The sequence below is a fragment of the Pleurodeles waltl genome, chromosome 9 (genome assembly GCF_031143425.1).
Source record: "Pleurodeles waltl isolate 20211129_DDA chromosome 9, aPleWal1.hap1.20221129, whole genome shotgun sequence".
In the NCBI taxonomy this organism is placed as follows: domain Eukaryota; kingdom Metazoa; phylum Chordata; class Amphibia; order Caudata; family Salamandridae; genus Pleurodeles; species Pleurodeles waltl.
In genome coordinates, this window is record NC_090448.1 from 121,388,430 (window position 1) to 121,405,325 (window position 16,896).

The window sequence follows — 16,896 nt, forward strand, 5'->3', positions numbered from 1 at the left end:
CCGCGACCGACCGCCACTTCCCCACTCCGACAGCCACGGCGGTCATGACCGACGGGCTGGAGTCTGCGCACTCCGGTCCGGCGGTCGACCCAAGACCGCCAACGGTATCATGACCCTGCTTACCGCCGCGGTTTCTGGCGTTCGGGAACCGCCATGCGAACCATGGCGGTAGGCACTATCGGGGCCAGGGAATTCCTTCCCTGGCACTGATAGGGGTCTCCCCCACCCCCCACTGCCCCCCCGAGTCCTCCCCCCACACCCTCCACCCCCCTGCCACCCCCCAGAGGTGGTACAAACCCCCTCCCCACCCCCACCCCGACATGCACATACACGCACCCCGACATGCACACACCCCCAACATGCACATATACACACCCCCTACACACACACATACACAACGGGGACACATACCCGCACACATACATGCCGACATGCGCACCCGCCGAACTACACACATTGCCCATAGGCACAGCAGCACTCCCCGCCCGCATGCACGCACTCACACACCCCCTCTACACACTCACACGCACACCCCCATGCACGCACACATCACACAACACCCCCCCACCCCCTCCCCTCACGGACGATCAACTTACCTTGTGCGTTGGTCCTCCAGGAGGCGACGGGAGCCATAGGGACGTGACCGCCAACAGAAGACCGCCAACAGAAGACCGCCACACAGAAATGTGGGTCGTAATTCTGGGGGCGGTGTTCTGCTGGCGTGGCGGTGGAGGTTGACCAGTCTCCACTTTCCCGCCGACCGCCAGTGTGGCTGCCGGCGGTATTCCGGCGGAACGCTCCCAGCGGTCGGAATACGCGCAGCGGCATACCGCCGCGGTTGGCGGTCTTTACCGCGGCGGTAACTCGGCGGTCTTGCGAAAAGACCGCCAAGGTCAGAATGAGGGCCTTAGTCATGATCTGTATAGAATCAGAGAGCTAGAAGCACTTATAAAAGAACGATTTAGCAATTAGTTACAAAGCTGAACGAGCGCAATGTTCACACAGTTTTCTTCAGGAGCCCAGTCACTTATCGGTTAGCAGCATTTGTCTCAATTCGGCAATAACTCAATTCGGCAATAACTCAGGCCCTCATTCTGACCTTGGCGGTCGGCGGAGAGGCGGCGGTCGGACCGCGAACAGACCGGCGGTATTAAAAATGGCATTCTGACCGCGGCGGTCACCGCCGCGACCGACCGCCACTTCCCCACTCCGACAGCCACGGCGGTCATGACCGACGGGCTGGAGTCTGCGCACTCCGGTCCGGCGGTCGACCCAAGACCGCCAACGGTATCATGACCCTGCTTACCGCCGCGGTTTCTGGCGTTCGGGAACCGCCATGCGAACCATGGCAGTAGGCACTATCGGGGCCAGGGAATTCCTTCCCTGGCACTGATAGGGGTCTCCCCCACCCCCCACTGCCCCGCCGAGTCCTCCCCCCACACCCTCCACCCCCCTGCCACCCCCCAGAGGTGGTACAAACCCCCTCCCCACCCCCACCCCGACATGCACATACACGCACCCCGACATGCACACACCCCCAACATGCACATATACACACCCCCTACACACACACATACACAACGGGGACACATACCCGCACACATACATGCCGACATGCGCACCCGCCGAACTACACACATTGCCCATAGGCACAGCAGCACTCCCCGCCCGCATGCACGCACTCACACACCCCCTCTACACACTCACACGCACACCCCCATGCACGCACACATCACACAACACCCCCCCACCCCCTCCCCTCACGGACGATCAACTTACCTTGTGCGTTGGTCCTCCGGGAGGCGACGGGAGCCATAGGGACGTGACCGCCAACAGAAGACCGCCAACAGAAGACCGCCACACAGAAATGTGGGTCGTAATTCTGGGGGCGGTGTTCTGCTGGCGTGGCGGTGGAGGTTGACCAGTCTCCACTTTCCCGCCGACCGCCAGTGTGGCTGCTGGCGGTATTCCGGCGGAACGCTCCCAGCGGTCGGAATACGCGCAGCGGCATACCGCCGCGGTCGGCGGTCTTTACCGCGGCGGTAACTCGGCGGTCTTGCGAAAAGACCGCCAAGGTCAGAATGAGGGCCTCAGTCTTTTATCAGTTAGCAACGTTGTCTCAAATCGGGTTTAAGAGTCAATCAGGTTATCAAAGTCTTATCAAGTTAGCAAATGTCTCATCCGGTTTAGCAATGTCTCAGCTGGTTGTATCACGTTAGATTATAGCAAGCAATGTCATTTATCATTTTTTTTTTCTTTTTTTTTTTCTTTCAGTCAATAGTGTCCATAAAACTTTTCTTTTCTATTGGTATCTCTTCTTCTTCGTTCTCGAGGCTAAGAGATACAAATTCGTCAGTCCAATCGTCATTGACTACATATGCCCATTCTGGACCGGAATATCTCCTGTTTGGTATCCTTTTCCTTTTCAATTTCGCATCTCTCTTTGATTCTGCCTCACTGGTACTTTCCTCTTTGGCCAAGTCTTTTTCTTCACTTGATGTTGGTACCACGACAGACACTTCCTTTCTTTTCTCTTTCACTCTTGGCCCTTCACTGTCATTCAACGTTTCTCTAGTTCTTAGTTTTACTGGTGATATACTTGGTCTTCTCTTAGCACTGTGTCCACTTGATGAACCTGCGATCTCTTCTGAAGAAGTTTGAACAGTTTCGTTCTGTTCTGCCTTGTCCCCTCCTTCTGGGGAGTCAATCAGGTTTTCCTTTTCTTTTTCTGTACCGTCTGCTTCTGGGAAAGCCCTCCTCTGATCAGGCTCTCCTGCTTCTTCACCTCTTTCGAGCCCTTTGTCACCGTTACTTTCTTCAGGCTCTTTGTCACTTTCAGCTGCTTCAGGCTCTTTGTTACCTTCAGCTGCTTCGTCGCTGTCTGAGGTTTCTCCTTGGTCTTCCCCAAGTGAATCGGTTGTTTCGTCCTCAGAGAATATTTCTCTCTCCTCTATTTCTGCCTGTTCGCTTCTAGTTCTGTTTTGCTCTGTCTCAGCGCCCGGCACTTTGTTATCAGGTACTGGCAGTTTCAGCGCTTCAACTTCCTCATCTGTGGGACACAACACTTTCTTTGTATGACTGGCGTGAATCCAGTTGGGAACTCCCGCACACTTCACAGCGGTAGTGGTTGTCAGGATCACTTGGAAAGGGCCTTTCCAACGGGGTTCCAGACACGACTTCCTCACGTGCTTCTTTATCACGACCCAGTCACCTGCTTTCAGTGTGTGTCCTGGACCTTGGATCGGTGGCAAGGTGGTTGCTTCCACCTGGTGAGAGAAAGAGCGAACCACGTCAGCCAGACCTTTGCAGTAGTCTAACACCATATCATCTGTAATATTCAAAAGCGCATTTGCGGGAACTGCAGGAAGTCTCATGGCCCTGCCCATGAGAATTTCGTGCGGGGACAATCCAGTCTTTCTGTCAGGGGTGTTTCTCATTGAAATTAACACCAAAGGCAATGCGTCAGGCCATTTCAAATTTGTCGATGCACATATTTTCGCCATTCTTGATTTCAGTGTACCATTCATTTGTTCCACCAGTCCTGAGGCTTCAGGGCGATAGCTACAATGCAGTTTTTGCTCAATGTTCAGCGCTGCGCAAAGTAACTTTATCACCTCGTTATTGAAGTGACTTCCTCTATCTGATTCTAAAGAGATCGGGAATCCGAAACGTGGTATCAACTCCCTCAACAATAGTTTTGCAACTGTAAGGCTGTCATTTCTACGTGTGGGGTATGCTTCAATCCAGTGACTAAAAATGCACACAATCACCAACACATACTTCAGTCCTCCATGCACAGGCATCTCAATAAAGTCCATCTGCATTCTGCTGAACGGGCCACTCGCCCTGCCAATGTGGCTCATGTTCACAACCGTTCCCTTTCCTGGGTTCATCTGCTGACAAATGACACAACGATGGCAAACTGCTTCTGCAGCTTGACGGAATCTGGGGTTAAACCAATCAGTTTTGAACAATCTTATCATGGCATCTCTCCCTAGGTGAGCCTGCCCATGATAGAACCGCGCTAGCTGCGATAAGAGACAATTTGGTAAAACAAATTTTCCCTCATTTGAAACCCATAACTCATCTGGTCTCCTTGTACATTGTGACTTAATCCAGGAAGCTCTTTCATCCTCCCTGACGCTATTCTGTAATGCTTTTAGTTCATCCATTGTATCCACGACCTTCAAGGCAAATGCTTCAGCTGGTTCGAGCTCTGGCTCACTTATCAAATTCCATTCATCCCTGAGCAATGTACAGTTCAAGGCACAAAATCTTGCGACTTGATCCGCATATGCATTTCCCAGAGAAACATAGTCCTGTCCTTTTGTATGAGCACTACACTTTACCACTGCAATTTCGGCTGGCATCTGAATGGCGTGTAACAATTCCCTTATTCTCTCCCCGTTTTTCACTGGGGACCCTGAAGAGGTCAGGAAACCTCTTTGTGACCATAATTGCCCAAAGTCGTGCACAATTCCAAACCCGTACTGACTATCAGTGTAAATGGTAACCTTCATCAATGTAGACAGTTGGCATGCTCTTGTAAGGGCTACAAGCTCTGCTACTTGTGCGGAATAGACTCCGTGAAGCCAGGACGCTTCCAAGACACCTGTTACAGTACATACAGCATATCCTGCTTTCAATATTCCCAATGCATCTCTTAAACATGACCCATCAACAAAAACAATTTGGTCATTTTCATCAAGCTTAGTATCCCTAATATCAGGTCGGGGTTTTGTGCAAAATTCAGTCACCTGAAGGCAGTCGTGCTCGACGTCTTCAGCGTTCTCAATTTCAGCATTTTCACCGGGAAGCAAGGTTGCTGGATTCAACGTAGTGCACCTTTTCAGCTGCACATTCGGTGAGCCCAGAATTATTGTTTCATACCTTGTGAGTCTTGCTCCAGTCATGTGTTGTGTTCGGGAGCGGGTCAAAAGTATCTCAACTGAGTGAGGGACCATGACTGTTAATGGGTGTCCCATCACTATTCCTTCACTCTGAGTGAGGCTGATACCAACTGCTGCTACGGCGCGCAAACACCCTGGCAGTGCTGCTGCAACCGGATCCAAAGTAGCTGAAAAATACGCTACTGGTCTGTTTATGCCACCATGGGCTTGGGTCAAGACAGACAAAGAACATGCATCACGTTCATGACAAAACAATGTGAAAGGCTTTGTGTAATCAGGCATACCTAAAGCTGGAGCCCTGCACATGCATTCTTTCAATTCAATAAAAGCATCCATCTCATCTCCTTTCAGCTCAATTTCATCCAAGGCATCCTTCTGGGTCAGTTTCAGTAAAGGCTTTGCTAGAGTTGAGAAGTTGGGAATCCACTGGCGACAGTAGCTCACCATCCCCAAAAACGTCCTCACCTCCCTCCTTGTCTTTGGTGGACTCATTTGAAGTACACTTGTTATTCTTTCCTTCATTATTCTCCGTGACCCTTTCTCTATTTGATGACCCAAGTATTTCACTTTCTTCTGACAGAACTGCAACTTTGAAGGAGACACCTTGTGTCCATTCCTTCCCAAATGGTTCAGTAGAGCAATGGTGTCGGCTGTGCAGCCACTTTCTGTCTTAGATGCAATCAGTAAGTCATCAATGTACTGTACTAGGGTTGACTCGAATGGCAATTCTAACGCTTCCAAGTCTTTCTTTAGAATCTGATTGAAAATTGACGATGACTCCGAAAACCCTTGAGGAATTCGACACCAACTGTAAACTCTGTCTAAGAATTTGAAACAAAAGAGAAATTGGCTGTCCTCATGAAGAGGCACCGAAAAGAATGCTTGTGACAAGTCGATGACTGAGAACCACTCGGCATCGCAAGGGACTTGAAACATTATCACAGCTGGATTCGGTACTACAGGGCAGCATTTAATTACGATGTCATTTATTTTCCTCAAGTCCTGCACTATTCGGACCTTTCCACTAGGCTTTATTAGTCCCATGATTGGTGAATTACATGGACTGCTTAACACTTCTTTCAGTACTCCCTGTTTTACAAACTCGTCAATGAGTTGGGCGACTTTCATGAGGGTGTCTTGTGCCATGTGGTATTGTGGGGTCTGGGGAAAGGTTACATTGGGTTTTACGGTTACTTTCACTGGTTCCACTCCTTTCACCAATCCCACCTCTTTTCCTGTCATATCCCACACTTCCTTTCCGACTGTTTCCCGTAATTCAGCTGGAATATCTTCTTCAGTTATCATCGGAAAAAGGTTAATCAGAGGATATTCTTCATCGACAGTTTCCATCTCATCCCCTTCTACACTATCCTCTTCTTCCCCATCACTGCTCGTCTGAATTCTAATTCCATCGTCCGAACACATAATCGAACATCCCAATTTGCACAATAGGTCTCTCCCTAACAGTGCTATCGGGCTTGAGTCACATACCACAAATTTATGTGACCCTTGATAGTTACCAATTCTAACTGGTACTGGATCTGTGATTGGGTTCGTCAGGTACCTGTTTGCTACTCCCACTACTTGAACTGTTCTCCCTGAGAGTGGCAAATTTGGTACTTCAATGCTCCTAACAGTTGAACGTGTGGCTCCTGTGTCAACCAAGAATGAAACACGATGACCCATAACTCTTCCCTCCACATATGGACCCTTTTGATCAACTTCCAAGGATGCTGCAAGCACACAATTTCCCTCCTCATCTGAACTTTCACTCTCCCATACATTGTTTATTCCATTCTCACTGTGTAATGGGAACTGTTGTACTGTGCCATTTGTATTCATCACCTGACTCGAGACCTGTGGAGGAACCATCGCTTGCTGCTGACTCACTGGTGCCAAAGGTATTTGCATTTGCTGATTAGGTACCATGGGAAACTGCTGTTGCATTGGCTGCATTTGCGTCATCTGCATACGGGGCATCTGCATCTGCTGCGGCTGCATGGGCTGTAATCCCTGCAGCTGATTTATGGTCTGAAAATTTGGGTTTGGACCTCTCATTTTCGGTCCCCTTATTGTCTGGAATGCATTGACATCATTGTTTTGCTGACCAACACCTGCACCTTCCTGCATCACCATCGGGCACTCGCGTTTCCAATGCCCGACGATTCCGCACACGTGACACGGCATCACCCTTTTCATTGCCTGCACACCATTCGGAATCGCAACAGTGTTCAAATCCGGACCATTAATCCCAAAGCCTCCTCTACCTCTACCTCTCGCCTGTGGCTGAAACACCATATTTCCCTGCGGCTGCGGCTGCGGCATCTGCTGTTGGAACCCTTGCAACCCTTGCAAACCTGTCTTAGCTGCTTTAAGTTGCATCATCATCACTTTCTCTTTCAACCTTTTCTGTTTCACTTCAATTTCGTCGCTACAGTATTTCGCATAATTCAACACCTCATCAATCGGTTTCGACTGCCAACAAATCAAATGCGTCTTTATCATCTGACTTATCTCTGGTCTCAGCCCTTCCACAAATCTAAACACAAAATGAAGCATGTCCTTCGCCTCTATTGTTTCCGTGCCACTGTAGTTCTTGAACGCCTTCAACAACCTCTCATAGTAACCATGAATCGACTCTTTAGCCTCTTGGGCAGTTCGATCAATCTTCTGCCAATCCACATTTTTCGCGGCAACCTTCGTCTTCAAATGCTCAATCACCTTATAGTACAAGCTCATTACCATAGGTGATGGTGCACCCGTATCCCTGTCTCTCTCTGGTTCACTTGTCGGCCAACCTACAGCCCTTTTGCAGTCTTCCCACAAATCTGCCGGAACCACAATCTCAAAGAGGGTGTTCAGGTCTTCCCAAAGACATTTTGCAAGCTTCACAAACCTATCAGTCTGTTCATACCATTCAATCGGTTTCTCTCTCAGTTTGGGAAAATCATCCGTAAAAGACTGAATGTCGCTTCTGTGCCACGGTACATGTATTAATTTTCCCCCTGCTGTCTCCCTCATTGGTAACATGGTTATTGCATCACTACTCTGTGGTCTTTTCTCCTTGTGCTCTGGGACACTGTCTTTCCTCTTTTCCTTTTTCTTTGCCCATCTGCTCTCCCATTTGTCTAAGCACCTCCACACTTGTGCACTCTGCAGCAATTCTCTAAGGTGCGTTTTCATGCCTGCTGACCTCATGTGTTCAAAGTCTGTGGTCCCGAAATCCAATCTATAGCTCCTGCTCAAGTGTTTTGTCTTGTCTATCTCAACCCCGTTTTTGTCAGCTATTTCTTGCAACCTTCTATGTACCTTGTTCACTTCTCTCGTAATCCTGGGACATAGATACCTCAGCTCTTCTTCCGAGTAGGACTCTAACCTATTCAAACCCATAGTCCCTTCCACCAATTCTTCTGCTTCCATGTTCAACCTGACCTTATTCAGATAGTCTTCTCCCTTCCCACTGGCTGAGCTTTGTGTGGAATTCAGACTGTTGAACCACTGTGTCAGCTGTTGCGCATTCAACCCCATCAGTGTAGCATTCACATCGACTGCCATTGATGGTTGCGGCAACTTTTCAGTGTTCGATGATAGCGGTATCATCAGTGGGGGACTCGACCTCACCACTGTTGACTGAGCACATATGGGACTAAACTCCATCAAGGACCCAGATCCAGTTGGCAGAGCCGCTATCGGAGTGGTCTCTGGAGTGTTTTCTATGCACCTCCTTTCCGTCCCACTCTGCACCATTGATCCTTGACCGCTCATACCTGAGTTAGGCTGAACGTACAAAGGTACCGGTGGACCTACAGTAATGGGTAGGGATATCGCATCTGGGTTCTGTCCATTCCCCAGGTTCTGAGGCATGTTCATTCCCACACTATGGGTCATCATTGCCGGCATGCCCGTCTGACTCCCCGTCATCTGAGCATGTGCGCTTCCCCCCTGCATCTGCTTTTGAGGCATCAAAAACTGGGTTGATTCAGCTTGTGCCAATGTTGGGTTGCGACCATTCTGTACTCCCATTACGGTTGGATCTAGAATCATTCCCGTACTGTTGTCACTGCTGTAGTACCTTGGGACCTGCGGCTGATAATTTTCTGCTGTTTTCAATATAGGCACATCTGGATATATTCTCCTAACCTGCGGTATCTGCGGGGTGAACAGTAAACTCGGGTCCTTAGATCCCGATGGCGTTTCTGAATTCGGAGTTTCATTATTCTGTACCGGTGCCGGAGGGGCAGAACTGGTACTTGGACCTTGTTCACTCTCTGCATAAGGTGGTGGACGGTCGTTCAGCAATTGCATAATGAACTCCTCATCCTCTGACTCGTCTTCTCTATCTTTGGAACACCTCCTGTTTGTCTTACAGGTAGCTTTCTTGCCTGTCGCCTCTTCTTCCTTAGCAATTGCGGGAAACAATTTTATCCCCTGCAATATATCTGACCTCCACACCTTCTGTGCATTATCCCACCTAGCGTCCGCTAGTGTCTTTTCTACCTTTCTTATCCTTGTCTCGAACTTCTTTTGCTGTTGCTGTCTAGCCATTAGTTCCCAAACCGCTAGAGCCTCAAACTGTGCTGGCCTTGGAGGTACCTTCATGTTGTACATCGCGAATCTCAAATTCTCTAGGATCCTTATATTGAATGTCCCATGGATCGGGAACGCTACGCTCCCATGTTTCTCTGTCAGCTTGTGCCATTGCTTTAGCCAAAGGCACTGAGCTACCCCCCTTTCCTCCATTACAATGTAAGCTGGTGTACCTTCGGGTGGCGTCTCCTCTCCTACGCTCGCTTTAATGTAAGACTCCCCCTTCATCGCACTCTTTAATGCTTAAAAAAATTTCATTTTCTCGTCTTTTATTTCACAAAGTTTGTAATCAATAAGTGACTTTAATTCCCGGAATACTCTTCGCTTGCCTTTCCCCTTCCAATCGAGCCCCACGGACTGCGTCCAATCCGTGCGCGACCCTTCTCTGCAACCAACCTATCCCAGCGCGGCTCCTAGTGACGTCACACTCACACACACTGCGGCTGACAAAGCCTTGCGGCTTGTCCTCCTTCACTCAGCTCCTCTCGTAACAACTTCTGGCATGTATCGCGAGCAACCAAATAATAATAAAACAGATCTGTCGGTTTACTACAGGAAGGGTAACACAATCGCTTCAGGACCTTAGGGATTTTTCACTAGCCTTGGCAGTTATTCCATCTTTCTCAGTCCCCACTTTCGCAAGCAAATCTGACCCGCAGACTCTGCTCTCAACTTGTCAATGATCTATTCTAGTGCACTTAGAATTTGTCAAAGCCCGAAGTCGAAGTTTTCTTTCACTCCCTTAACGCACGTACCGACTCGTTGACCACGCCCGGTCAACCTATTAAACCGACCAGACCACAACATAAAACAAGTGTCTCATAAACTTTTCAACATACTCCGGAGTCTCTTGACCTCGCAGGGCCCGTCTCAACAACAACAACCATGTGGACCTTTTTCTGCACAAAGCGCCACATGCACATGAAGTTCGACGACTTCCCTACTCTCACACTCGGAGTCGCACCTCCGCTATTCTCTAAAATCCTCGCAACCTTTTCAAACAATCTGCGGCAATAAGCTGTGCAAGCGCAAAACCCTGACTTCACTCATACCGTCACTAGTACCGCCAACGCCGATTTCACACCTCCATTCTCTCCATTCGCAAGCTCCGAGATCCCGGGAAAGTCGCGGGGGACTTAGGGCATCATCATTCTCTCAATCTGTTTTACCCAAGAAAAATCTAATTCAACACCATATACCTCTCGAGCGGGGTCCCAAAAGTCGAAACCGTCCACTGCTACCATCTACTGATAGAGCGTTCCGTCCTAATAAATTACCTGTATCTGGACGCTCTTGGGTCGATGAATCTTTTGACCAAGTGGGGCTCTCTTCACCCGAGAGTAATCAATTTAATCAAATCAATAATCAATAACGAACATAAGCAATGCCCTGATCAACATAACACTTCACAATTAATCCAGAAAACATTTTGGCGAACCATGACCTTTCGGCCATGAATAACCACACCAGTTTATTCAAAGTTAATGAATTTATTTCCCTATATTAACAAAGCTAGCACGATGTAAATGTGTCTCAACACCAAATGATATATGTAAATGAACATTAATAGCTGTCCATAACGGCGGAAAAGATGCAATCTATGCAGCATTTGAATAACAATGCATTCGATAATAGCAACGCAAACCACTAAAACTATAATCTGTAATGGGCTAATTGCATACATTAGTCAGCATAACAAGGTCTCAAATTGCATCGTGCATCAAATGAATCCTCATCTAACCTCAAATTAGCATCTGCATGTGGGACTTCATGCAAAACAATTTAGCAACATTAATTTGGAAAACTCCTAACTAGGGCTCTTATCAAAAATCAGCAGTTGGTTACCTAAAAGAAACACAATGCAATTGTACATTTTCCTTTCATATTTACCAAATTCAATCAGCATTCAAGGAAGTCTTCGTCTCACAGGTACCGGTTTCGATCAGCATGGGACGGGGGCAAAAGGGGCAGGGTGGACGGGGCAATTGCCTCACAGCGGCAAGATAAAAGGATAAAACTACTACTTCGTGCAAAGGGGCAAATCAAAGTTAAAGTCTCTAGGGCGAGAATTACTTAAAGTCTCTTTCTCTCGATTAGAGAAAGCATCAAAGTCTCATCGAACATCAATTGGCATCGTAGAAGATGGCAAAATGACGAGGTCGGCAAGATGGGCCATAATGGCCGCAATGTCCTGCAATGTCTAATGTCCTCAATGGGTGCAATGGGTAATGGCTGATGCGGGTAATGACAATAATGTCCGGGTAATGGCTAATGTCAAAAATGGCTGCTTTCTTCTTGTGCACCAGGTTTAAAAAATCAACAGTTCAAATCCAGTAGGGTCTTCCATTGGAGGGTTCATAGGTTGGCTTCAAATTGTCCAATCAAAAACAACAATTCACAAGCTTCTACCTAGGCATACATTATCCTTGGAGTCGGGAACGTAAGTTGCAACATATTTTACCAATTAACTCACTTTCAGAGCGTCCATTGTCTGCACCTGCAGATTGACCTTGGAGCAAAGAAGAAGATGCCAGGCTGGCACGAAACCTTAAAGATAAGCATGTGAACCGATCTCACTGGAAAAGTACAGCTTCAAGCAAGAATACACGTTTATTAGCACATTGGAAAAACACGAGCATCTAAACCGTGAGACAAGGCAACTAGGCCGAAGCCTCCACTAAAGTTATGCTAAGTTAAAACATTTCAAACAAGCAAATCATGGCACACGTGTACGGTTATGTCAGATTAGTACAATTCTAATACATCACGTTATATAACGCACGCTTATAAATGTTGGCAAACTACTCTGAGGGCACATTTGTCCCCGTACAATCTTTATTAGTTCGGTTAAAGTCACACTTGATTATTGCGGCACTACGTTTATGCGCTAATAAATGTAAAACCTTCATTTCTGCGTCATCAGTGGCCAGCTGGCATTACATTTTTGCCATGAGTGCTCTTGTCATTTTACTTGAGCACTTTGACAACAATTCTCTGCCACTGCGAAGGAGGACCCAGAACATAGTAAGTGCAAAGTTATATGGGTAATATAGGCAACATAAAATTTACTGGTTTGCAGTTCAACTTCCATATTCTGAATGAGGAACGAAGTCTACTGTAGCTCCCCATTATGAATGTCTAGCAGCTCTTAGGGCCTCAAAACCGATGTCTCCCTGGTATAAGGATGCGTAGCAGGACTAAGGACCTAATTTAGAGTTTGGTTAAAGTGAAACAAATATTGTAAATTAAGGATGACCCTCCCTCCCAACACTTAAAGCTATCACACCTCATTTATTTATATATATATGGGTAAATCGTTGGTTTCTGTCAAAAGAGCCTCTGCTTACTCTGGTATTGGTCGCCTTTAACCACTAGCCCATTTGTCACAGGGCCACCAGGTCAAGAGCAATAAATGGCATGCCCTAGATGAAGTGTCCTTTCAAAGATCTTTTTCAAGACCTCCATGTAAATTCAAAGCAGTCATGAAAAAGAAAAGAACAATGACTCCCACACCATGTAAGAAAACCTTTGAGCACCTCAGTGTAATTGCTTTTTTGATTTTCAGAAACAAGCCCCAGTTTTAAGGGTAGGGGCATATTGAAGCTTGACCGTCATCATGACCATTCTAGTAATCAGTTCTGGGGATGTTTCAGTGCCTAATTTGTAAATAAAAACGTGCCGGTGCCCAAAGCCCTCCTCTTGAACACGCGACTGCTGCATTTAAATGTGCCAGCTCGAAATACTGGGGTAGCGTAATCCTGAAGCCATCTCGGGCCTCTTCAATCCATTTAAAGCCACTCCCTGCCCCTTCAGCTGACTCTGGCATCTTTCTGCTTTCTACCTTAGAAACGCTTTTTCCTTTTTCTCTTCCTCCGTCTTTCCCATATGTGTCTTTTGCTCGCTCAAATGCTTGAGGCAGAAGAATAAGCCCCGGCCCTCAAAAATAAGTGCTCGTGCTCAGCACCGGAAACAACAAGCACAAATTAAGCACTGGGATGTTTATATGTAGAACATGCGTTATTGTTTGTGACAGGCATAACAGTGCCAGGTTTTCTCAGAGAATGCCACTGTGGTTGGAAATGATATTGGTGATGCTGTTCACCTACGGTTTCAACTATGGGTATGCATTTAGGGTGTGTTCCAAGTGGCAAACTTTTTTGGAAAGAATACGTTGGAGAACACAAGGCAAGTGGACAGTAATATTGAAGTAAAATGGGTAAGGGTTAAATGAGCCTGGTAGCTGAATTTTAGTTCGGAACCATTTTCATATAGACAATTGCCAATGTTTATAACTTTTAATCTTCCTCGTGTGTTTTAAATATGTTTTCAGGTCAAAGTCATTCAGAGACAATAGTGCTTTTTCTTTGTGCCAAGGAGAATCATATTTTCTGTGATGTCCATCAAAACCAAAAAGGTGTATCTATCTGTTTTTGGAATACATAAAAAATTATTATGCACTAGTTATATGTTTTTCTTTAAATAGATGTTTGTTGCAAAAGTATGCCTCATAGACGTAGACGTTTTTTTTTCATTGTTTGTGGCTTATGCTATCAATAAAAAATATTTTATTCATAGCGCCAACTTGTCCAGGCTAGAGCTATTGGCTTTGCAAATGTTTGTGTTTAAAGGTATTTGCAAATAATTTACTTGCAAGCCCTTTAAGCCAATAATTGGGTCACGGCTTATTGAAGTGCACTTTATGAATGAGGGAAACATAACTGCAATTATCTACAGTCCCCTTCTGCTTCAGACGGCTTGGTACATTTCATATTTACAATTATGAAGTACAGCCTCTAAGTATCAATAGCATGCTGCATTAATGCAGGTACATTTTACAAAGGCAGCCACGAATTGTCTTGGTCCTTTAATGTTGAGTCAGGCTCCATCCCTTATACCCTGTGAGCAAGGTCAGTTTCTTAGGTGTGCTGTTTTATATTGTTTAATATAAGGATATCCTGATGTATAAAAACATATTTGCATTCGTGGAGAAACAAGCGGGTGATTTTTGGGAGGTGGTGTTAAATCAGCCACAAAGTCAATGCTTTTCAGGAATTAGGCTAGAATAAAGGCAGCGATAATGGTGAGAGATGTCATACAAATGTTAATTTCAGGCCAGTGTATGTCATTTGTCAAGCGCCTTAACCAGAACCTTATGCATGTGCTCAACAGTTTCTAGTCACAGGACCTTTTTCATTTTTGCAGCTCCGTCACAAATGTGGCAGGTATCCTGTCTACCATATTACAAGTGCTTTAAAGGTTTTGGCACTTTTAAAGCAGCAGATGAGATTCCTGCCACTTTTTTCAAGGATATCGTGCCCTATAAACTTTAAATAAGGCCCCTAATCGCCTTTAAATTCACCACCCATTCTGTCAATGCGCTTGGGTAATTCTGGCAAAAATGGCGGAGGTAAAAGACCGAACCAAAAGTGACTTGCGTACCACCATAACATCTCAGTTACCTCTGTAAACGACTATCAGAAAGCATGACACACTTTCAAGGAAAGGTCATTTAGGGTCCTGCACATGTTGGGGGCCACGCCTAATCAGGCAAGGGAGGCTGAACGTATAGATGCGGCAAATATTTGCAGTTTTCCTGTGCCTGTGTTAACTGGGGGAGATAAACCAATATAAATATGCATTTCCCTGTCCAATGGCTTAGGCAATATTAGGTTTACCCAGTTTGGGGAATTTCTTCTTGCTATGCCAGGTTGTCCTCTGCTACCTCCGTGGAGGAGATTGATGTGCTCCCGTAGCAGAAAGGCATCCTACCAGCCAAGTTTTCATTGAGGATGTAGGTCTTTGCAGAGCTTGACTTAGAAGAGATATTCTGCTGACCTTAGTAGCTATTATAGCAGCTCAGTTTTACTATTACACACTCAATGACTATTTTACCAATTTGTTCCCAACTACAGGGAACTGAAGTGATTTAGTTTGGTATCTGATTATTCCTCTGGGAGTGCCTTAAACATAATACCATCAGAGGGATGGGTGGGCTTTCCTGACCATCTTAGTACAAAATGGCTGCATCTAACCACTTAATTTGCTCAGGTCTGGGTCCCAGCATTCACATGTAGGTTGGAAGGTCTGTAGCTGGTCGTAGGATTTGAGTAGGCTCATCCGACAAAGGAATAACTTCAGTAATCCGAAAATACTTTCAAACGACAATTTTACTTACCTTGATGTTCCTAGGCCCTTTAATCAAAAAATCAGAAGCGGCAGAGGCTAGGAGAGATGCCAATAAAGCGCAAATCAGCAGCATGCGATTCATAGTGGCTAATACGGATCCCCTTTAGGGGAACATCTTTTAACACTAACTAATTTCTCAGCCCGTTAATCAATAACTGATTTTCAGAGGGTAGGCTAAACATTAAACAAAATCCGAAAAAATAGATAAGGTATCCCGTAAATTAGATAAATTGTGAGCATGTTTGCAGAGTGCAATGACACATGCGTTGCTCAAACCAAACTTTAGACTTACACATGGAGACTAAAACCCGAAGGAAAAAACATTTTCCTGTCAAACAGTTTAGAAATTAAGGGCCAGATATATCAAACATTTTTGTGATCGCAAACGCCCGTCAAAAAAATGCGTTTTGGTATGTATCAAGTCCCATTTCTGATTCGGTAACTTGTTACTGAATCCCAAATTGGATTTGCGACTACATACCGATTCGGTATTAGGAGGGGACGTGTCAAGGGCATTCCTTCCTAATACCGAATCGTAGAGGTATGTATGATTGTTTTGTGACTGTGAATGCGGTTGCAAAACAATCGCAGTTACCACCTACTTCAAGTAGGTGGTATCCCCTTCCCCCAAAATTGCATTCCTACGTATGTTCCAAGTTTGAAGCAGAAGATTCATCAAGCATTTGATTTTATCAGCAGTGAGAGAAATAATAGATGCTGCGATTTTTAAAATCTACTAAATTACTAATTTATGTATTGGCGATAATAGGGCATCTGCCAAAGGTTGGTAGCTTCATTGTCACTTCTATGCTTCCTGTGCCCATTTCCAGGTGGTCTACACTTGTAATTTCATTAGAAGAGCTTCAGTTAGAGCCTCCGATGGAAACTTTTAGCCAGAGACTCACCTGTCACAGGGCCACTAGCGTTTCTCTGTCAGAGGGCCCATCCTATTTTGTGGCCAGAAACATAAGTAGGCAATGTGAGATGCCTAACAACTCATTAGGATCATTGCAGTTTTGTTATGTAGAAAAAAACAGTTTTGGGGATATTTTTTTAGATTGACAAAAAAGGGCAGACAGCAACTATGTCATGGTGGCCAGCTGGCATTACATTTTTGCCATGAGTGCTCTTGTCATTTTACTTGAGCACTTTGACAACAATTCTCTGCCACTGCGAAGGAGGACCCAGAACATAGTAAGTGCACAGTTATATG

At 46.0% G+C, this 16,896-nt stretch overlaps 1 protein-coding gene across 1 annotated transcript in view; it reads right to left on the bottom strand.

Moving 5' to 3' along the window:
• Positions 1-15,794, bottom strand: part of LOC138259000 (inter-alpha-trypsin inhibitor heavy chain H3-like) — a 554,189-nt gene extending 538,395 nt beyond the window's left edge. Inside the window, exon 1 of the mRNA XM_069206373.1 lies at positions 15,673-15,794. Within this exon, the coding sequence (XP_069062474.1) occupies positions 15,673-15,765 (93 nt within the window). The 5' untranslated portion in view covers positions 15,766-15,794. The remainder of the gene's footprint in view (positions 1-15,672) is intronic.
• Between the last annotated feature and the right edge of the window lie 1,102 nt (positions 15,795-16,896).